The 23,266-nt window shown below is 39.6% G+C and overlaps 1 protein-coding gene across 4 annotated transcripts in view; it reads left to right on the forward strand.

Annotated features, from left to right (window-relative positions):
* Nucleotides 1-23,266, forward strand: part of TMEM241 (transmembrane protein 241) — a 56,189-nt gene that overhangs the window by 25,830 nt on the left and 7,093 nt on the right. For 3 of the 4 annotated variants that reach the window (XM_050315359.1, XM_050315379.1, XM_050315370.1), the window contains exons 11-13: nucleotides 1,034-1,068; nucleotides 2,308-2,377; nucleotides 5,087-5,180. In XM_050315359.1, coding sequence (XP_050171316.1) covers nucleotides 1,034-1,068; nucleotides 2,308-2,377; nucleotides 5,087-5,180 — 199 coding nt within the window. Of the gene's footprint in view, nucleotides 1-1,033; nucleotides 1,069-2,307; nucleotides 2,378-5,086; nucleotides 5,181-22,133; nucleotides 22,248-23,266 lie in introns of those variants that run through there. The other variant, XM_050315386.1, reaches the window with a different exon arrangement.

The raw sequence follows: 23,266 nt of genomic DNA on the forward strand, positions 1-23,266 counted from the left end.
TGAATGACACTGGAATTCACCAGAGGTTGTTGAGGGCAGGTCACCAAGCACAGCAGAGAACTGGGACCAGCTGAGTGAGCAGGTTTCGAAACAGTGGCTGTGTTAACACTGGAAAAGGGAGTTGGCCTGTAATGCTTTAGCATTCATAACATTAATGAATGTCTTTTTCCCTCTGTAAGTGCAGTGCTTGCTACTTTTTTCAAGAAACAAAGTCTACAGATACTCCTTCTCCCATTTGTCTTTAGTGTTTGTCATGGATGTATGTCATTAATTGGAAGAAGATGTAGCTCTGCTTTGGAGACATACATGCTTCTCCCATCTTACAGTGCCCCACAATATGTTTCAGTAGCCTTCTAACCTTGGAAACAACTTGGAATGAAAAAAAATTTGGAAAAAATCAGAAATTTAGTGGAAGAATCAGTAGCACTGAAAAAGGCTCTGTACAGCCTGTACTGCAAACTCAGAGGATGAAGTCTTTGTAAGACTTCATAAATATTAAGTGATATTTCAGGTAAAGGGCTGGTTACAGCTGATTTGCTTGATCACTTGTATCTTTCTGAAAAATCATTTGGGATGGTATTTGATGTTATTTTCATTTGTTTTAAAACTTGTTTAAGTGCAGTATTTGGCATAATACAGAACAACAACCATACGTTGCTGCTTTGGTGGTTTAAAAATGGGACAGCAGGAAAAGCTTCTTTGCTAGGGGGGTAGGTAGAGTGGCCCTAGGACAAGTTGCCCAGAGGTATGTGGAATCTCTGTGCTGGTAGATTTTGAGACAGAACCACAGAGGGCCTAATGAAATATTGGTGATAGTTCTGCTTCAGGTGAGAAACTGTATTAGGTGACCCCAGAGGTTCTTTCCCAATCAACATTTTTTTTCTTTTAATTGATACTTATGCCTCAGTTTTCTGCTTAACTGGAATAAGTTTCACCTTGAAAAAAACAACCACAAAACTGTCAATTTATAATGTTCAGCCCATGTCATAAATTCTGTAGTATCCAATTAATTAATTTTTTTTAAATTTTCTAGTGTGGTGCTGTTGGCCTCTGCGTCCCATCCAGCAGGTAAAGTGTATTGAGTTGTTCCTTTTTTAGGTTTTCATATTGCCTTTCCTTTCCATGCATGTTTTTAGAGACCAGACCCTCTAGGATTTTAGCCTTGGGTATGACCAATAATATGTTATCATGTAGGAAGAGCAGAGGAGGGTATATAACTTGGTGTAATTTGCATGGTATTTCCTTATACCTTTTTTTAGCTGCCCTTTGCAAAGAAGCAGCATGGGACAGATAACAAAGAACAGTTTTTGAGTTGGTGCATGTTAAAGAACAAGGATTCCCTAGGTTAGCATGTCCTCTTCAGAGCAATGTCCCAGCAGGCCATATAGAACATATAGAGTTTCCTTCTCTGCATTGCCCTCTGTGCTATGCAGAGAGTTTGTTTTGTTGCTTTCATAAGAAGTATCCCATCACTTGAGCCCATGGCAGGATTTGAAGTAGCAACAGAGCAAATGGTAAATTGAGAACTTTGTTATTTTATGGTGGCTAATATTCCTACCATACTGGTGTTTTCATACTTAGAAGGGTAAAGACGATCATCTGTTCCTTTCACTAGACATTTGTTCAGCCAGAAATCAAAGAAGCATTTAAAGAAACATAAATTCCCCATTTTGCCTGGTGGTGCTTATTGTGTATGTAGGCATGCCCTCCCAGGATAGATATAAATGTTAAGCAAAACAGTCCTGAATTTCAAAAAGTGAAAGATGGAGCTTCCTGCAAATCTGTATAGCCTAAAGGCCAGAGAACTCCTGGGAATTGTTGCTATCAAGAGGAACCAGGGCCCAGATTCCTGGAAATTCAAGTTCTCAAGAGCTCTGCTTGGAGCTGGGAGAACTTAAACCTCTCAACATGCTCCATGTTAGAGAGTTAAAATGGCAGAGAGGGAAGCAACCACCATTTCTGTGAGTTTCCTGTTACTTCGGTAGGACTTATCAGAAGCTCTATAATAAAAGAAGTGGATATGATGCATATCTGTCCACTGGCAACTGTTGCTTAAGCAGGATCTTCTGTATATTCACAAAGAATACTTTTACGTATCTCTTTTCCCTTTTTCAGCCAAAGGCAAGAACTGGCTAGAAGCAAGGTCAGAAAGAAATCATTAAACACAACAGAAATGTGGAAAGCATCATAAATGAAAAGTTAGCCAGCTGTAAAGGCTCAAAGGAATGTTAAACTAATAATGTTCGTGTAATTGCCGTTGCCTTGCTTGTAACAGTGTTCCACTGAGTATATTGCTTTGTCCCTCAGGTGATCTCTTCAGTGCCTTGGACTTTCCATTCCTGTACTTCTACCGGTTTCATAGCAGCTGCTGTGCCAGGTAATGTCTCTGTAACAGGACATGTAAATGTTTTCAAAATAAGAGAGCACACTGACTTCCAACCTTGACTCTCAGTTAAAAATTTTGGAGTATGTAAACCCTTAGTTATACTAGTTTCTGCTGGCATAAGCCAGTAAAAATGCAGAGAATATACATCTGTGCATATCTGTGGATATGCATTTGAAGACCTGAGATTCGAATGTGCTGGAATTTTATGTATTTTCTTGAGTGAGTGCATTCTGATCGGGAGAGTTTCCAGTCACCAGTAAAATAATTTTTACCAAATGTAGCAAAGCTTTGATACATAACATCTCTCAAATGCTTCTGAAGTCGGATAAGCCCTTGTAAAACTTGCTGTTTGCAGCGATTACAAAGTATTAGTCTTCAGCAGTATATGGGTGTACACGGATTTATTTGCCTGTACATCTTGTTGTTTGCCAGAATGCTTTTTTTGGGTAAAAAGGAGAGGTTTTAACAAGCATTCCATTATTTTGAGAAGCAAAAGTTCACTACCTAATAGCATAAAAATTCTTACAGGACAACATAAGTATGTTTCCTATAGATCTTAATTATCTCAAAAAAAAAAAAAATTATTCCCATCTTTCCCCTCCAGTCTTTTGCCAAATAAAAGTATTTTCTTTTTAGAGCGGAAAAAATCTTTTCATGCTAACTGATGGCAAAAATATTTCCTCATTGTTAGGCTTTTTCTTACTAGTATTCAGATTTTCCATTGAAAGGGGTTATTAAGAATGATTGCTAAATAATTTCCAATGTACATAGGTTTTTGTTATGAAAGCGACTTTTTTTCAAGGGTAGACTATCCACACTGCAAGTAGCCTGCAATTAGGTATTTTTTTGTGAAGGCAAGGTCTAACTGCAAGCACTAATGGATATCTGTCTATTCCAGATATTCTTCTCTTTCACTTCATTAGAATTTTAACAACTGTAGCCTCCCACTTCTGTTTCCGTTGCCCCACCTTCAGCATATATAGTAGATTGCACAGTACACTACAGCAAGGGGAAAAGGAATGGTGAGATGGAGAAACAAGCATCTTAGTTGCTCTTCTGCATCTTGTAATCCAGTGTCTTTGTAGACATAAAGGATTTGGAGGAAAACTTACATAATGTAAAGTAAGGGCAACTGATACAGCTAAATCTACTGCCTCTGCAGAATGTCTGAAGCATTAGCAGTGAGGTGCAAAATGCTCAATCTATTTAATAAAATAAATGGGTGTTAATTGTGGCATCAACATTTAGGTAAACATTTCCATGTTCTACTGTTTCACTGTTTATCTCTGAATTACACTAAACATCTTCAAATCTCTCTGACTAAAAGCCCTTCACAGCAGAAGATCTGAAACAAACTTAAGCCAGCTACTGGACTCTGAAAAGTCTGGGCAATGTTGGATCATTGAGCTCACTTATTTTTCAGAGTGGAATGTTCTACTGCTCAGCACTTCATCTTCTGCAACAAGTTACTGAGTTTGGGCCTATCTTTTATCATCAAAGCTGCATTTACTTCCTTCTCTTTGGGCACAGCAGATAGTCCTTCAGGGTCTCATGTTATGGCTCAGTGTAAGAAACCCTAATTCCTTCTACTCCTGGGAAGTTATCTTGCTGTTTGGTACCTGTACTGACATATGGCAGAGAAGGAACTTTACCACATGTATTGAGCAGGAAACAGCACTTGGCTGATATACAGGAGCCGAGCATGGAAAATTCTGACCAGGGGAGCCACCATTTTCCACCTTTCCTGCTGTTGTAGAGAGGGGACCAACTGCACTGCACCACTAGCCAGAACAGTGTACCCTCTGCAAACACCAAGACTTTTTGCTTCACCACTTGTATGCAGTATTGATCCTATCCCCTTTCCCATGCAGCGTCCCACTGTACTTTATAATCTCTTATGCCTCACAGTAATTTGTGCCTTGCATATTTTGAAGTCCTTTTTCTATTCCCTGCTTGCTGGTTTGCACTATTTCACTGGTTCACAACCAGTGGGTTGTACATATGTCAGAAGTGAAACAAACTCCAGAACCAAGGCTCGTAAGCTCCATAAAGTCTAGTGAGACGTGGAACAGTTTCCTTCAGAGGAAATGCTCCTTGGCTACAGGAGCATTGGGAATTGCTGTCCTATATGATTTGAGAATCAAAATTCTCTTAGTGGTCAGCAGAAAATTTTGGAGCATCCTGTTCCCAGCACTACTGAGTCATCTCTTTGTTATACAGTAGAGATGTATTTGACTTCCTAATTGGAATTTAGGTTTCATGAGGTTTAAACAGCTTGAAAGCTTCAGGCAGAAACTTTCCAGGGGGTATTTTTTTTTCAGTTCAAGGCTCTGTGGAGGTTGAAGTGAGTTAGTTGCCAAACATGTGTGGTTCCCGTTGAAATTAACATTGCTGTTATTCGGGGCCATTTCAATGCCTGAAGTTAATATTTCACCTCATGTTTCCAATAATCTCTACTTTTCTGATTATGCAAGTGCATTAGAGACCAGCCATAAGAGCGTCAGACTTACTTTACTCAGATTCTAGTCACTGACTGAACAAAAACCCAAGATGTACTGGACATAATGTAAGCTCCTTGTCCACCAGCTTTCTTTACCCAAATGGGATTAACACTGCAGTTCTGAAAACCAAGATGCCTGTGAGAGGTTGCTTAGTTGAAATTAAGAGACTTTATTAACAAGCTTTCCCCATCCCTTACAGTGGACTGTTGGGATTCTTTCTGATGTTGCACACAGTGAAGCTAAAAAGCAGCACAACCTCAGGGCAATATGCAGCCTGGAGTTTCCTTGCAAAGGTAAGAGACCCTCACAGGAACACAGTGGATTTGGGCTTCTCCCGGGTGAACTGAGGAATTTCTGCATCTCTCCAGTTTCCTTGCTATTCCTGCTTGACACTCCTAGGGCCTGTCTCTGCAACCTGCATGTAGATTTGAGACAACAAATATCAGGTGCATAATACACCAGGATCATTAGTTGAGATGAAATACTGTGTCCAAGCTGAGCTTAGTGGAACTGGGCTGATTATGGCAGATAAAGATTTGGCCTAGTGAATCCCACTATTACAAATCTATATTTTCCAAAGGTGTTTTGGAGAAGAATACTCCTTCTGAAGTTTGTACACCAGCTGTTGTTTGCAGCGTGCCTTACCTGAGCCAAGAGTTAAAGCTAGTTCCCTGAAGTTCAGTACCAGAACTCCCACTGATTTTGGAGCAGGGGAGAGCTGTGGGTGTCATTTGTCGTGACATTAACTAGGCTTTTGATGGCATCTCCCATCTAAATTAGATTGTTACAGTCTGGGTGGACAGACAACCAGATGGGTAAAAAAAATGATGATCAGGTTCAGAAGGTAAAAGTTAATGATTCCTACTCTAACTGGAGGCTTGTGACTACTGGAGTGGCACAGTGATCTGTCCTGGGACCCTTCCTGTTTAGCATCTTTATTGAAGATACTATTGAAGAGGTGATAGAGTGCACTAGAGGTTGCAATGGACACCAAATTGGGAGGACCAGTCAACAGTACTGAAGGACAGGTTTGCCATCCAGAGGGATCTGGACAGGCTGGTGGCATAAGCTAACAGAAATCTTAGAAAATTCCTCAAATACAGATGTGAAGCCCTGCACTTGGGAAGGAGGAGCGCCTGGCAATAATACAGCCTGGAGACTGCACAGCTGGGAAGCAGTTCTGTGGAAAAGGACTTGGGGATTTTTTGTTTTAGGCACCTCAGTATAGAGGAGACATTGATAAAATGGAGTGAGTTTAGCAAAGAGCTGCCAAGAAAGCCGGGGGACTGGAGCACTTGCCTTTTGGGGAGTCGCTGCTGGACCAGGCTTGTTCAGCCTGGAAGGGAGACAACTTTGGGAGCGCCTAACAAATAGCAGCCACCCAGTAGCTATGGAGAAATTATGAAGAAGACAAATCCAGGCTATAACGGTGGTGCTTAGGGGTCTGTGTGTAAGATAGAAAGAGAGGTTCAGACTGGGTATAAGGAAAAATTATTTCACCCCAAGGACAAGTCAAGCAAGGGCAGAAGTTGCCCAGGAAGGCTGTGCAGTTTCCATCTTTGAAGGTTTTCAAGACCCAGCTGGATAAAGCCCAAAGCAACCCAGTCTGACCTCCTGAGGTCCATTCCTACTGGAATTATCCTATGATCTGAGGATTTAGGGTCTGGCTGTGCTTGATTTAAGTTATTAACAGCTGATTTGTTAAATTATTGGTGATGAATGCAGTCAGAAAAGCTTGTTAGACTCCTTTCCCTCCTTTCCCCTGGTTAGGTTTTACTTGGTTTCATCACTCTCAGCTAGGTCATCTGAAAACCACAACCTTCCTATGTGGTTTGTGATCACAGCTTTCCTACTACAGTGAATGAAGCTGTTACCTTACCGAAAAAAGAGTAGACTTGCATAATATGCTTGTTTAGAAACTGTAGTCAAATGAGTCTGTTTTTTCTGGGGATAACAAGAAGGGAGTGATATGGCTTGCTTTGTGCTTTGCAAGCTGTTCCACACTGTACAAGTCTCACCAGTTTGAATTTCTTCCAAACATTCTGACTTTGCAGATTTTAGTACCTTAGCTTTCTTCTCACTTCTTGGTAGCAAGTCAAGTGATCTAAAACTTGATCACTTGAGTCTTTTTTGTTTGCTTGTTTAACATTCTGGGTTGGAGATGGGAATAGCTGCCTCTGCTAGTGGGTGTGGGTGTTGTGTGTGAAAGAGGGTAAATGGTTCTACATGTGGTATTTATGACCCATCTGAAAAAACTGCAGGCAAAGTTGTGTTGTGAAATACATTTTAAGCAGATTTGGGTCCTTCCCAGCTGAAGTGGATCAGAGCCACAAAGTCTGGGCTGGATCAAAGCTTTCCCAAAGTTCAAGGGTTTCTAGATTTGTGGGGGTTTGGCCAACTCTAGGCATAAGTTAGACAAAGTTTATTCTAGCCACTGTTGTCCATGAAATTATGTGCCTTTATAGCAACTAAAAATGTGCCCCTGTGTCACTGTGAGGGTATAGTCTGTTTTTCAACCTTAAAAGTGTTCCCTTTTTAACATGTGTGGTTTAATTATCTTGTTTAGGAAGGTTTTTGTAACAGAGCACATTAGTCCTTTTTCTTTTGTTGTAGCTTCTAACTGAGTGCTCAAATTATGTCTTGTCTTGAGTTCAAAGAGGGGAATAAGTAATGAGAACATGAAATTTGTCTGTAGCATTAATAATTTTATCAAAACTAGCAGTTTCCCTATGTCTTTCACTACTGTTTTAAAGCTTGCTATAAGGCTTATTTAAGGTTCTACTGTAACCATCTGGGGATGCTTGAGGAGCATGGAGGAACTTCTGCTCCAAGTACTGAAATGCAGCTGATTTGGGGTTAGAAGTCAGTGAGTGCGGGAAAAATTTGGAAACACTATGCATCAGTTTTAGGAAGGGATCAAAAGACACTGCAGAGACAGATACAGATAGGCAGAAAGCAAGAGCTGAATTGGAACTTGCCTGAAGGGTGGTGGCTGATCTCCCAGCTGCTACAAAATTCTCCCAAGGAGCCTTCTATCTGTAAGGAACTATAAATTTACATATGGAGTAGTTAAGAAGAGTCCTATCTGTGTGATCACTAATGCTGCTTCCTGCAGGGGTTTGAAAGTGTTAAAACTATGTACTGATCCAACTCTGCACTACACGGGTGTGAGAGCTGTGTCAATCGCATTTTAAATCATCACAAGTACAGAAAAGCAGTATTTAACTAGCACTATAGAAATCTGTTTAAATCCAAGTGTGTGGCTCCTGTAAAAAAAAAAAAAGACAAAAAAATCCTAACCAAAAAAAAAGGAATTAAGTTAATATGGATAAAGAATAAAGGTAGAAAGTATTTGAGTCTGGACTTGCAGAGTGGTATCCAGTGGAAAAAAAAAAAAAAACCACCTCTGGTCACAACAACAGCTTTGCGCTCCCACATGAGCATTTTTCTTGGATTGAGTAGTGCCCTAGATCATCCTCTTAATCTCTCAGACTGACTGGAGTTTTCACCAGCAGTTGGAAAGGAGCAGCACTAGAGGCCAGAATATGTTTATCTTGAAAATGAGCCAAGAAAGGAGAATGCTGTAGTCCTCAGACAGCAGCACAAGCCTCTAGGGAGGTGCAGAGAATCAGAAAATCTGGTTTCCATGTGGATGCTTTGTACCTATGTGACTGATGAGATGGGGCTGAGATCGTTGCCACAGCTTCATTTCCAGTGAATTAACCATGAGATCTGATCAGGCCTGCTTTGCACATTCAAGGAGACATTGTTTGTGAAGCCCACATATTTGGCCTCCTCCCCTCTAATTTTTCATTCACTTATAAATTGGAGCTGGGTCGTAACTCGTTTTTATGATACTTACTTTGGCTGTGGCAACTTAATCAATGTATGAGGTTTTCAAATTCTTTCCTGTGATGATTTCTGACAGCTTTCATGTCAGAGCATTGCTTTGTGCAGAAACGGACGAAGCACAGGTTTCATCTGTGTACGTAGTCCATTGTGATATTTATAGTGACAAATGCTCTCTGCACTTTTTCTGTGAGAGCAAATAGTGTGTGTGTTAGTCATATCTGTATAAATTCATGAGAAATGCCAAAAAAAATCACTGAAGTGATCTCTATAACCAAAAAAAAAAAAAAAAAAAAAGGCCTTTAAGAAGTCCAAGGAATATTAAATGCTTTGTCATAGCCTTGCAGGGATTTAATCCCCAGAAGAGCAAGGATTTGAAGCTGTACTTAGATTTCTTGTTTTAATTTGAGAGCAGTGCTGGTATCATGGGTCACGCACTGGAAAGAAAAAGTGGAGATGCTCATATACACAGACAGAAGCATCTGGTGAGAACACTAATGAGCTCTAACAGTGCTGTCAGTGAGTTTGTTTTGATTAAGTCTACCAATCTATTATCTGGTGATGAAGCCTGTTCGGGTCTCTAAGTTAAGTAGCAGAAATAATTTAAATAATAAATAGAATGGAAAAATTCAGCGAGATACTGGTTACTTATGAATTTATATTCCCATGTCATGTTTAATATTATACTAATAAGCTTACAGTAGGGAATTCAGCTTGTTCCTGGTAGGAATCTATTGAGGCAGCTTGTTGTAAAGAGGAAGAACAAATGAGAAAAACAGTGTACTTGGAATTCTCTCCTTCTTCCTCCCTCATCTTAAGAAACAAAATTGAATAACTGAAATCAAGTTGCATTGAGCTTTACACTGGTTTTCTTATGCATTGTTTGGAAGAAAATTCAGATTAATCAGATCAAGAGCATGCAACTCTTTTCTATATGACCATCCCAGGCACTGTTATGTAATCTGTAGTTTACCTGAACAGTGTTGGAGGTTCCTTAGTATATAAAACCATCCCCTGGCAGCTGCTTTGGTTCCTTGTTTGTTAACTTTAGACTTGTTTGCCCCAGGTCATCCTGTGTTTAATGCTGGCTGCCAGACGTTGCGAAAGCAATTTTGCAGAAGTGTCTTAAAGCGTATCTCATCCGTGGGTCCTGTGTACCTAACTGTAGCCCACTGTACTTATACCCCAGCAGTTTTTAGTCTTCCTCCGAAATATATAATGGCTATTCAGAATCCCTCCTGCTAATCAGAATGACTCCTGGAGTCTTGGATTTTACGTTTTGTGTCTGTGTGTCTGCTTCTTTGGTCCCCATGCTGTCTTGAAGAGAATGGATACACTAGATCCCTCTTCATGTCAGTGCAAACAAAAAGGATAATATCCATCTTAATGATTGTAAAAGTACTGAGGATTTTTATTAAAGCAGAAATTCTCTTTTTCCTGCTTCTCAAAAAGTGGAGAAGCCACAACTGCAGGTCTTCTGGGGCTCCTAGTCTGGTTGTGCTCACTGCACCTTTCTTCACAGACCGTTCACATTTTGTCTGCTTTAATTCCAGGTGCAAACCAACCAAGCGAAATAAAATTAATTCATGCTTTTCCATATTTTTGCAGTCTTTAAGCCTCTGCTAAAGCATGCGCTTCTATTTGTGTATCTCTTAATTCCTCTCTCACTGCTGCTTCGCGTGCAAGTGCTAGAAAATATTCTGGTCCAGAATGTCAGTTCCTTGCTGCTGTTGAGGGCTATTTACTTGCAGGAAGTAAGTGGCACTCAAGAGTCCGCCATGGGTACTTTGTGAAGCAAACGGATCTCCTTGTTCTTCTCTGCCCTGGTGGATCAGGATTCTGTGTTTAAAAGTCTGTTGAAAAATTTTATATATATATTGTAACCAGAACAAGAATGTGTTTGGTTTTCTGGCACTTGCCCACTTGGTTATACTGTAGACTGAAAAAGTGTCTTCTTTGCATGCTGCTAGGCTAAGGCAAAAGTGACAGTGAGATTCTTGGCTGAAAAATCACATTGCTTTCTTGGCTAGGACCTCATAAAGCTTTATGCAAAAATGTCATAAACTCCCACTGAAATTCCATAAACACAGTGCGGTTTCATTCGGCAAAGATCCTGCCCTGTATGCAAGACTGTCTCAAGATCTCTGCTCACCCAACCTGGAGAAACTGTGCAGCTGGCTCAGGGATAGAGGGAGAATTGTGTGCTGGACCCATCTGGACTCTACTGGTAGGAACTCTCTGTGGCACCAGCGTGTTTAGAAGTGTGTCTCTATTCTGAGAAGGAGTTTCTGTGACCCTAAAGCTTTCAAGGATGCCAAGAAGGGGTTCCTAAGAGCAGAAGTGAGCTTCTTCCATCTACACACCTTGTGCACTGTAATGCATGTGGATATGCACACATGTATGCATAAAGGTAATTGAAAATGGTAACAATCCTTATTGTGATTGGTCCTCACTGTATGAAATATATATATATATATATACATTATTCTTCATACACGTAGTTGATTCCTGTGAGTCACCATGGGGACTATGCAAATACCTTGGAAAAGAAAATGTGTTTCTCAGCTGAGCTTGACAAGCAGATAAGGCAATCAGTGTGCACTTCACTGCATATGAAGGGTCTATAAAAAAGACCAGTTGCTGAAACCTTAAAAATACAGGGGTTTGGGTAGTTTCCATGGAGACAGCTTGATAGTTATGTTGTAGCAGCCAACACTAATTACACCATATAATCGTTAGGAAGACATCAGTCTCCATAACAACTCCTTTGTGTGCTACATGACCACTAAGCTAAGTGACACAGGCTCCCTGGGGCATAATGCAATTTAAGGAAGCTGTCTTGTAAGAACAGCTGAGACTTGTTGGAGATTTTGAATCTCCAGGTAATGGAAAACTTTAATATTTTAAGAGGCGGTGTATAGGGCTGCAGTTGTGTATCCATCGAAAATGCTGGCTACACAGCTTTTGGGCATAACGTGGTCACACAAGTAAGTACATAAAGTTATGTGTTAGGACTTGGAGGTAGTATTGCAGCACAGTTTTCATCTGTGCTCCATATAATAAATCCAGTCTTAGCAGATATTAATTGATAGATTGAGCCCTAAGAGATGCTCTGAATTAGTTTGCTTCCTTTTATCCATTATGATATCCATTTGAAGTGTACATTTGGTATTGTCATTTTCTTGAATACAAAGCTAACAGTGGAACCACTAGCTTGGAGTATGCCTTTGGAAGGTACTTTTTCACCCCTACTACTGACAAACTGTCTCTATATGCTTGACAGTAGAAAATGATAATTTAAAAGTAAATTTTGTCAAACCTAACAGAATTTTGAATTGTAGAGGATGGAGGTTCATTGATTCCTCTGCATAATAGATTCCTAGTCTCCTAAGTTTTTATTTGGTCTCCTGGAGTTACTTATATATGGAGAGCTGAGGTTGGTAGATGAATCATAAGTGTGACAAAGAGAATGCGAACTGTTTTGGAAATAATTTCCGCTGCTAATGCACTGATGTAAATGCCAAAATTACATGGGAGAACTGTGCACTGTATAACGTACTAATGTAGAAGGTTTCAAAGCTAGCTAAGGCTGGGCTTCTAAAAATGAGCAAGAATAGCCACATTCTTCTCCTTTGCTGGTTCCCTGTGCTTTTCAGGATCTGGACTGCTAGCTGCCTTGTTGAATCTAAAATACCTTCATGGGTGAGATGTCTCCAGACTGTCTCACAGATCTGAAGGTTAATCATTGACCTCTCTCATAGGCACTTGGTGTCACACTTCAGATGGCTTCCTTCAGAAACTTCTCATGTTTGCGAGCTGCTGCTCTCTGAAATGGGGCTCCATGTCTTTCCCTTCTTCCCCAGCTTGGACCCCATCCCTGCCAAATCTCAAGTGCAATTCATTTCTCAGTCCAACTCTGTACACCTCTTTAAGGATTAGATTTTTGACTTTCAGCAAATGTCAGCAAACAACCATAGGGCTCTGGGGAACTCAGACTAAATGGCTTATGTCCCGTTCCTCAAATATGTGATGCTCAGGGAAATCACATAGGCTTCAGACAGTCTCAGGAGATGCTTGTGAGTTGTTCTTGACCTATACATGGCTAGTGTGGACAGGAAGAGGGCAGAGTCCAGCTTTTTCCATGCATGTTGCTATGGATAGTTGTTCTAAGGAGGCAGAAGGGAATGAGTCTGTCTTGCAAGAGGCTTCCCCACCCTTTATGAGAGAATGGGAGGCCAAGACTGTTGTCAGCTGTAGTCACTTCTGTCACTGTCTTCCCATGCGTGGGACATGCAGAGACTGCTGAGGCCCACAAGGCTAAGTGTATAACCTTGTGACATTGCTCATAAAACACATTACTCAAAATTGATCAGCTGTGTAAATGTTTTGAAAAAAATTTTTTTTCAAGTATCATATTATTTAATGTTTCTGATGGAATATTTTGACCTTTTGTAATACTGAATGGTTAGAAAGCCCTGGGTAGACTTTTTTTTTTGAATGGAAAAATAAAACCTTAAAGAATACCAATTCTTCCTTGCAGTCCTTAGCATAATAATAATAATAGCATGTCACTTACTTTCCATTGCATCATTACTAAAACAGCATAAACACACTAAAGAATGTCAATGCAGGGACTGTGCCTCTGTTATTATTGGGTTATATGAAAAGGGGTCAGTAGGGAGATTTAGTTATCTGGTCTGGGAATTGTTTGTTTATGAAGTACGTTTTCCCAAAGGAGTCGTGAGATGGGAAATACAATAGGAAATAGACTTAATACATGCACAGAAATACTAAAACTGTAAGTGTCATGCGGGAGAGAGGTTGATGGAAAATTGCTATTTTTGCTGACAGATTTTTTTAAGAAAAACTTGATTACGCATCCCGAAGTTTCCTGTGCTATTTTGATACTACTGATATCTTCCACAGAGTCCTGTATCAGTCATGGCAGAAAAATGTTTTGCATCTGATAATGTTGACAAGGAATGTAAGCACTTCAGGTGTTTCTGTAGATTTTAACAATGGAAAATTGCATTTTTATTGCTTTTAACTAAAACAATCTCCTTAAGCTAGGCAACCTCATCGGTTCTCACGGTCTCCTTCAACCCTTGCAGCAATATTTGGGCTTTCTATGCATAAGTAAAGCAGCATGTGTAGGATCTGTTCTCTTACAGCAGTGATACTGGGGGCAAGAAAAGGTTTGAAGATGCACACAAAAACCACACAGGTCTTGAACTGACAATGGCCTCAATCTGCAGTGTTCAGCTTGAGACCTTTGGGCAATCTGGCATGGAAAGAGCAATCTCTAAGAATGTGTGCAGCATCCTACCCAGCACCCCTTTACAGCAAAGTACTCGAGATGTGATTAGTCCTGAGCTGGTCCCCATCTGGGTCATTTGAGTCAGTTGTGCAGTGACTTCATAGTGCACAACTGGGTGGGTGTTCACCTACTTGAGGTCTGTGTGGAAAAGTTCACCGTTGCCTTCCCAGGTTGCTCAGGGTATATTTACTGCTCTCAATCTTCAGGTCTGTTCTGTGAAATTATTGTCTGGTATAGAACAAGACCTAAGCACATGGCTTTGGGCTGAGTGTCCTGCTGACTTGTAAAAAGACATTCAGTTTTTGTGATGCATGAAAACACACTGATGTAGCCTCTAACATCTGCCTTTGGCCCCATTTTTTGCCTCAGTCGCCTGATTGTTGAAGCTGTCTTTCAAAAGTCATGGTTCCTTGAACGATGTTCTCTTGCACTTTGAGAGAGATCAAACTGACAGTGGTTGAAAGAATCAGCCTGGTTAATTTGGACTTTAGTAAGAATTATGAAATGGTGTGCATTAAGTAGCTAAATGCTGAAGAGTCATCACAGCCCCTGAGCAGTCTATTATTAAAAAACACTCCGTCTGCTGGACCCAGCCTTTTCTTTTCTCCTGAATGCCAGCTGAGCTGCTGCTGTGGAGGTCATGGTCCACCTCTGAGGAGTTTGGAACTGCATCCTCTCCTGTGCTTGGTCAGAGGTCCTGATACTGCAAGGCAGTTAAAGTAACAGTTCCTGGCTGATCTGGCTGTGGGCCCACCCATTGGCATCTAGCCCTTGGGAAGAAGATAGACATAAGCAGATGCTGAGCTCGGTCCTTCCTAAGAAGCCAGCTCATTTTGTGCCAGATATGCATAGCAAACTGTCAGTTTGCCTGTTAAATTCACTGCCTAAGTGTGACAATGAAAAGCGTGGTCATCTTATCTGGTTATCAGTCTCTGTCTCTTTATGGTAATTTCCATTTCGTGATCTCATTAGGTGAGGAGTAACTTGCCAAAAGACTGGCTCTTGCTGAGCTTAACGTAAGATGAAGTGTATTTTATTGTGGTATTTTACAGCAGCGGAGGGTTAGTGCAGCTGACTGCTCCCCAAAACTGAAAAGCAGTACTTTACAAATCAGATAGAAAAAGTAATTATTTAACACAGTGTGTGGTATTACTGACCAGTAAAATTCAAGGCATCAAACAGAAGATAATACTGAGACTGAGTAAAGGTAAAGAGGGGTGTATATCTTTTACAGGTTTAAAAGGTTCCAGTGACTGAACTGCTAGTAATTTCAGCAGAAGCATACATTATATGGAAATGTTTCTAGGACAGAAGTGGAAAGATTAATGAACTACATGCCATGGGATGGAAGTTTTGCGTCAACTAAGATCTAGATGCAAATAACCTCCTTTCCTCTGATGTACACATTGACTGCAGACTTGCTGCATTAGGGAAGATCATAAATCCTCCTGAATTCTCTGCCATTAACCAATACTTGACTAAACAAACCCTCATTCCCATCCAGTTGGTGTCTGTAATCCTGGTAGATAGAACACTTCATAGCTGTTGTTGTTGCTATTGCAATGTTTACTCCATTACACAAATATTTAATAATTCATAACATAAGAACAAGATGATGAATCATATTGCCCTGTCAGCTTCTGAGATCAGAAGTTTCAGGGGAGAGACCTAATGTCAGGAGCAGTTTAAGGCCTTTGCAGTAATGAGGCAGCATATGAGGGAAAGAGACTCCTTGACAGGCTGAAAAGATACAGGAAAAGTATAGTTAGGTATTATAATGCAGGAAGCATTTACAAGAAACAGGAGGTGTTGGGTCTTAACTTTGGTGTAACTTGGAAATACAAATGTATTTCAGCTTTTGGTCATATATACATATATTAATGGCCAATCTGGTAATAGCAAGAATAGGAAAAAAAGGTTCTTGGTGATGTCAAAGAAAATCAAATTTATTTGTCCCTCGTTAAATGACTTTTGTTGTCCTTGCTTGACAAAGCTTCAGCATGGATTGGTGCCTCTCATTTGCAGAACTGACCTGAACAGTTGCTGTTAGTCTGGTGCATGTACACACACCTGTTTGAATCATGATTGATAGTGTTTCCATATCAGCAAAGCATGCTTCGGGGAGAATGTACAAGAACTGCACAGGATTTTCCCTTTGTCCCCTTAGAACAGAACTGTAACCCTGAGAGTAATAATAGTATCTGGATTTATGGATGGTGACATTTAAGAGAAATATTTAAATATGAGCAGAGGTACTGTTAACATTGAGTTCTGTACTACAACCACTCCATAGGCTGAAGATTGGTGGCGCTTCTCCAGCTATCTCATTAGTTACAGGAAGGGGAAATGTATGTTTTGGCCATTATCTCCAATAGCAGAGGGCAAATGCTTCTTGTTTTGGCTTTGGCTTTGACAGAAAGTCTGATCTTTATGTTTCACTGAACGCAGGGTGTAGTGGCTACTTGATATTCAGAAAGAAATAGCTACCATAACTTTCGACCCCATGTGGTCTTCTACAAGGAGCAAAGAGTTTTGATTTTCTTTAAAAGTCTCACTTTTCTTGAGGAAAGCGAAATGAATTATAATGTGCTTGTAATAGTTTGGTCCTCTCTCATCTGTGATGTACATTTATATATTTCAATGGTATATATGTAGTATATGTTTATATATGAATGATAGATACATAGTTTATGCCTTGATAGATGTAAGCCTTTCTGAAAAGGAGGAGTCTTGTCTTGCCCTGCCTTGTTCCTGTCTGATCATTGTAAATATGACCATGATATCCTGCTTCTCATTAGAGGAGAATGTTCTTACACAGATTGTACTAATAACATAAATAATTCTATTAGTAACACACATATCCTTCTTTGCTCATTTTACCATGTTAAGTTGTTTCTGCAACATAAAATAATTGCTATATCTTTCTCTGTAGTGGCTCTTGTAAGGTTTAAATAAAGAGTAAGAGACAGTGCAGAGCCAAGAAAATGAAGGTACTGCCACAAATCAGAACAGCTATCTGTGAGCTATACATGAACTCTTGGTATGGCTGAGAGCTGTAAGACAGGTGCCACATACCCTAAAGAGGTGAAGGCAGAGAATTCTCTAGAATTGATTCAGAGGCAAGAGACATGAGTTTTTCTGAGTCCTTTCTGAACTGTAGAATGGGGCTGGGCACACAGCTGGGTTCCAGAATGACCTACTAACCACAGCTTCCCTAATGGCTCATTTTCTCCTGCAGCCAAACTGCTAATGAGATGCATACAGTGCAAGAACAATAGCTTGGCCACCTTCATCTTACGAGGAATTAAAAAATTATGAACTCAGACAGCAGTTCAGCAGTTCTTTTAGTATTCACATGATGCTTGGGGCTAAAAATCAGTTACTATAGCATATTAATCTGAAAATATTGTACACAAGTCATGTATTAATGTATTAATCTGGTAAGACAGATTACTGGATGAATTTAGGAAGCCGATGCAACCACCTATTGCTCCGATCTTGGACTTGCAGAATCAGCATCATGGTTGTATTGGTCATCAAATCCTGGAAATGAAAAGAACTTACAGAAAACAGCACTGAAAAAGAATCTTCATAAAAGAGATAGAAAGTAGAGGATGGATACCTAATTCTTTAAATACTGCATCTACATATGGGTATCTAGCCATAGAAATGCAGAGAATCATCCACCCTCTAAATGCATACTAGGGATAATTAAGAAATCTGCTTTTATTGTAGCAGTTCAAAAGCTCATATATAGAAATACTTGTTTGCAATACAGAGATTATTGTTTTAGGTATTGGAAAAGTAAAAAAAAAAACAAACTTAAATTATGTAGGGGATTTTAAGCTTTGTCAGAAGTTAATTGTTATGAAAACCAGATGAATTCATATACACAAGAATTAAGTTTTGTCGTTATCATTAGGCATTTGACTGCTAAGGCATGTTTAAACATTGGCTGCTTTTGAGTCATAATACATAGAATTAATTGTGTTCTTGACCCCTGGAATTTACCATTATTGTTTTAATAATGCTCAAAAAAAATATAGAAGAATAAAATATAAGGACAGGGCAGAAGAGAGTGACCAAAAACTCCTTTGAGAAAAAAGATACTTTAGGGAAGATGGAGATGAGTGCAGGCATTTAGGCAAATAAGAAATAAAGGTTCTCAAAGAAATTTACAGCAGCTGGAAAAACTTCTGTGTGGCTGGATCAAAGCTCTGTGGATCATGAAGTTACTGACTCTGTCACTGTTGTCATGGTGCCACTGTTGCCATGGTGCCAGCATCACCGGATTATCCCTTAAGGAACAACCTGTGTGTCAGAAGGGTTAAAGGGTTTTCTTCCTTCAGGAGAGCCGAGCAGCGTCTGCCTATGAGTGATGTGCACCTAAGTGTGCTGTAATGCACAAACTCATTGCAGTGTCCCCTGATTTCATAGACTGACAGTTTCCAGTTAATTCTGTCAGGGAATGAAAACCCTTAGGGCATGTCTGCACTTTGGTCAGGCTGTGAGGGTAATGCAGCAGACATGCTCAAGTTAGCTTCAAACTAATGGGCAGAATTGAGAAGGAAGCCTAGTTTGCTTTCCCCCCTCCTCCTTGGATTGTTTCTTTCCCTTGTTTGGGCCACTCAGCTTTTCAGGCAGGATCATGGCATTGCTGTTTCCTTTGGGAAGAGCCATTATTTTGGTGGTTTAAGGCTAAAACTTCACTACCTTTCCTTGGAAAAAGACATGTGTCTGTTTAAAATCCATCCTTGTCTGTGCATTAATCAGTAGTGCTCTTTCAGGGGCTGCATTATCACCTGCAGCCTGTAGGTTGAGCAGCATATTTTGTCTTGCTTTTCAACTGGTAACAGCAGACCCCAGAGCAAAGTTGAAAACTCTCACAGTTCATTTCATTATATTGATTAATACATCTAAATCAATACCTAGGTGGAGGAGGCTTTACAGGAGAGTTGGTCAGAGGAATTTTGCCTGCATTTGCTGTATCTCTGTTTTAAGCAGAGATTGGCTTTGGCATTGTAAAAACGGTTTGCAAAAAGCCTTTGAGCTTCTAGAAATGATTGCACAGAAAGCCTTGTCATTGCAATAGGCAATATACTTGAAAACTTCCAGGGAAAATTTTATTTCTGGCTGGGTCATGCCCAAAGCTGACCTGAAATTGAACAGCTAATGCTACTTTGATTTTGGTCTGGCTCTGCATGCAGGATTCATTCAGGTACTTAATTCTGCTCAGGATGGAGGAGATCTGTTCAAAGCATCTGCAGCTGTTAATGGCGCTTTATTTTGATTGATGACTATGGGGAAAAAATAGTTGTGGTTTTTTTACACAGTTTGTTTATATTTTTTTCCTCCTGTGCTCTTTCAAGCAATACAATTACAAAAAATCCCGTCTTTCTTATGAGGGAGGATGTGTACCATGTGTGTCATCTTTAGCAGGGATTTTTGCTGCCAGCTAATGGCATGTTTCCAGTGATGGCACCAGCCTTCCACAATCAGTGACCTTCCTGGTGGTCATTGGTGCCTCTGCTTGTTCATTGCTGACTTTCTGTAGTTTCAAACCTCACAGTCACCACCTGCTCTATGAAGATCTCCTCTCAAGTCTGGGTTATTTCAAAAAGATTTGTCGGTACATGCTGGACCACTTCAGTGAGGGTTTGGACAAGGGAGATCTGGGTCCCTCAGTGTTTTTCTGTGTATTTGGCTGTCCCAGTGCAATGCCTTCATCTGTTCATCTGTTTCTGTAGCTACTGGATGTCTGTGAATGAAAGTAGTCTTGCTAGGGTGCAGAGAATTTACCCATCTGGCGATGTTTGGTTGCCTTAAATGTGGATATAGCAAAGCCGAGGAGAGCTAGATAGAAATGGCTTGTAGACAAGCTGAGATGAAAAATGTGTGTAAACAGAGGAATGGTATTAATAGCTTAGAAAATTCATGTGAATTAGTGAATACAGAAGGTGGAATTCAAATATTAGCTATTCCTTTTTTTTTTCTATTCTGAAGATTTTTGGTTTGTTTTTGCTGTACTTCCATACCTGACATAACATTTTGTGTGCACATATGTACATATGTTTACTCTGAAGTAAACATATATACAAAAGAGATGTAATTCTGAAATCTGGGAAATTATTTCAGTGTCTCTCCTTCAAGAAACAAAAGATTATGTGCTGTTACTGATGTTTACCTGCTGTAATTTTTACCTTTTTGATAGTACTGGATTATCTTGGTGTAGCTGTTTTCAGTGTCACTAACAGTGACACTGGCGATTTTTGATGATTATCTTAGCAGCTGGTTAAACCATGCAGAAGAGGGACAAAACAAATATTATGTCTATAAAAAGCTTGATATTGCTTTAATTCCAACACTAGAATGAAAACAAAAAGTTACGTACATCAGAAGCTTTTTCCTGATGTTTTGAGAAGATGACCCGATGGTAAATAGAATGATTTATTTTGAACAGAGAGTGAACGTGATGAGCTGTTTCAAAACACTGTCTTTGGAAAAAATACGCGTTTTTGCAAGGACAGAGGTTTTGGCAGTTTGGGGAAGTGAGGTTACTGGCTCTGTATACACAAATTAAGGAAAACTTTTGTAAAGTATTCTGTGTTCAGTTACAGCAAGAACTATGACATTTAACTTTTTAACAGTTTAAAAGTTTCAGAGGCAACATACTTTTTATGTGGTGTGTACAAGTATGGCTGTAGTATTAACAAATCTTGGTCATGTCAGGGCTAAATCGCCTCCATATCTTTCCATTTCAAATAGGAAGGTTAAATCAGAATCTAAAATTTGAAAATGTCCTCATCTGTGTTCTTGGCTGTATAAACAATATGTTCTTGAACAGCTCAGAAATGCTAGGTATTCAAAAGCTACAGCCAGCTTCTGCAGCTTGAAAATCTTTTTCTAAAGTAGTGGTAAAGTCAGGGATGAAAGGGATCAATGCTAATTTGGTCAAGAATGACACATTTATCTAGCCCAGTCCTGGCTGGTTTGAACCGATCAAGATTTGACACTCTAGAGGCTGTGGTATAACCATAGCTGGTCAATGGAGAAGGCAAGACAGCAAAGAATACAGAGTTCCACATTCCTGTATCTCCCTGGATGCAAGTTCCTGCTTTGCCAAGGACCAGGAACCCTTAGAAAGCTTTCTCCTGTCTTCAAGCCACGTCAGACTCACCAGAGTTTTCTGATGTTATGTGTTCAAGAAAAAGATCTAATAGGGAAGTTGTCTCAACGGTGATCTTGCCTTTTCTTAAGGTCTTTCAGCAAGAAATTCTCCAAACAGCCTGTATTTTTTATTTTGTAATCTATAAAACTAAATTAATTACTAATTCTTACATAAATTCCATTTCCCCCCAATTTTTTTAAGCAACATTTATGAAACAAATTTTACTTTCGCTTCTGAATGTTTTTTCTTGTCTGACCATGATGTGATTAGGAGAAAGGAGATCATTCATGCCATGAGTTGTGCAGGGGTCTGTCTATCCAAATTCCTTGGAAACTCTTTAAAGCTAATAGTGATAGTCCCTCCCTGCACTCATGAGTCACTAAAGCAGATCTACGAAAACCAGATGCATGAGAGCACATTCTTTTCTATACCTCCTTTTTTTGCTGTGCAAAGGTGATTTTGAATGCTGGATTTATCCCTACTCTGCAACAAGTTCTTCCACACATTAGGATATTTGTGCTTTGTGGGTCTTAGTCTGTTACCCAGATCTTCAATGATTCCATTGTTTTTCTAGTTACCAGTAATTCAGCCTGATAAGTGGCAAACTCTGGAGCTCTGGAATTGACTCCCTTCTTCTCTTTGGATCCTGAAGTTGGGCACTGTGTTATTCTTGAGAACAGCTTGTTAAATGTAAATGACAATGTTAACAGTGTGTGGGATGTTTTATGGCGTCTGGGCCTGTCTTTGGTTCCCAGAATGATGGTAATCCCTGAAGTTTTCACCCTTTTCTGTGGGGATGGGGACAGGGACCTGAATTTTGGAATGTCCTTCAACCAAGAAGTTTTATACCTCTTAACTGGCTGAGCTGCCCTCTGTTTTTTTCTCCTGGTTCTTGTTCAGTCCCTATATTAGAGTATTTATGTGTTTCGTTATCTGACTATTCAGGCGCACTCTTTTGTGCAGAGGAGATCAGCCCATTCTCCTCATATGCACAGACCTCTTCCCAGGTAAATATCCATCACAAGGATACGCTGATGCACATTGTAGAGAACTAGAACTGGTTTGATTGAGATAACAAACACAGTTTGAAATGGCAAGATTTTTGATAATTTTTAAAATTATATGTAAATAACTCAGCGATTGGAACTATGGAAATAGTTCCAATCAAGACAAATAGGTGTTAATAAAGTGTTCCTTTAAATGGGTTTTGTTTCCAGAGTACAATGGAATGACACACTAAACTTAGATTTATTTTAGGAAATAATCTTTTAACTTTTTTTTTTTTTTGGTGCAAGGAAGGGTATGAAATGATTTCTCAGGATAAAATTCAGCTCACATGGAAATGTTTTGTTAAGTGATGCTCCACTTGGACTTTTTTCCTAATCGTGGAAAGCTGTGTCAGAATTTTGGGAGAAACTTCCAGGGTATGGATGTTTTTAAAGTAGCTTTTGCAATAATGCCTGGTCACAGTTCTTTTAGGCAAATAAGTAGGTAGAGTCCCTGGAGCTGCTCCTATTTCTAAAATAGTTGGTGTTCAACCATCCAATCTGTATAATTTGGTAGAATGGTGACTGTATGTCAAAATCTTCGGGATCTTTGTTCAAAATAGGTGTATTATAGCTGAATAAAATTTTCCTTTCCACCCCTAGTTTTAAAGATTCAGCATCAAAATATATTTGGAAATCATTAACTTTAATTTGCTCTTTAGCTTGCTTTCTTTTGTCTTGCAAGCTCGTTCCTTTTCCTAAGGCATCTAAATGCCTAGGAGGACAACTGTGACCTTTAAAGTACAGAAAGAGAGATTACTGCACTTAGCTTGTTGTGATTTGGGGTTTTTTTTAGAGGCCATTCAGAACATCAATGTAGGTGTTTTTTTTTTTCAAACTAAATGTGCACTTAAAACACTTCAGAAGATGCTGAAATGTACTTAAAGGAAAATTACCTTCTGTATTATGCCTCTAGATTTTAGATTCTTCCCCTGGAACAAATTATATAGTTAGCTTCTCTGAAGACTTGATTTTCATTTTTAAATATATTCCTCTTTC

The sequence above is a fragment of the Myiozetetes cayanensis genome, unplaced genomic scaffold (genome assembly GCF_022539395.1).
Source record: "Myiozetetes cayanensis isolate MyiCay16 unplaced genomic scaffold, myiCay2020 scf1, whole genome shotgun sequence".
Lineage (NCBI taxonomy): Eukaryota > Metazoa > Chordata > Aves > Passeriformes > Tyrannidae > Myiozetetes > Myiozetetes cayanensis.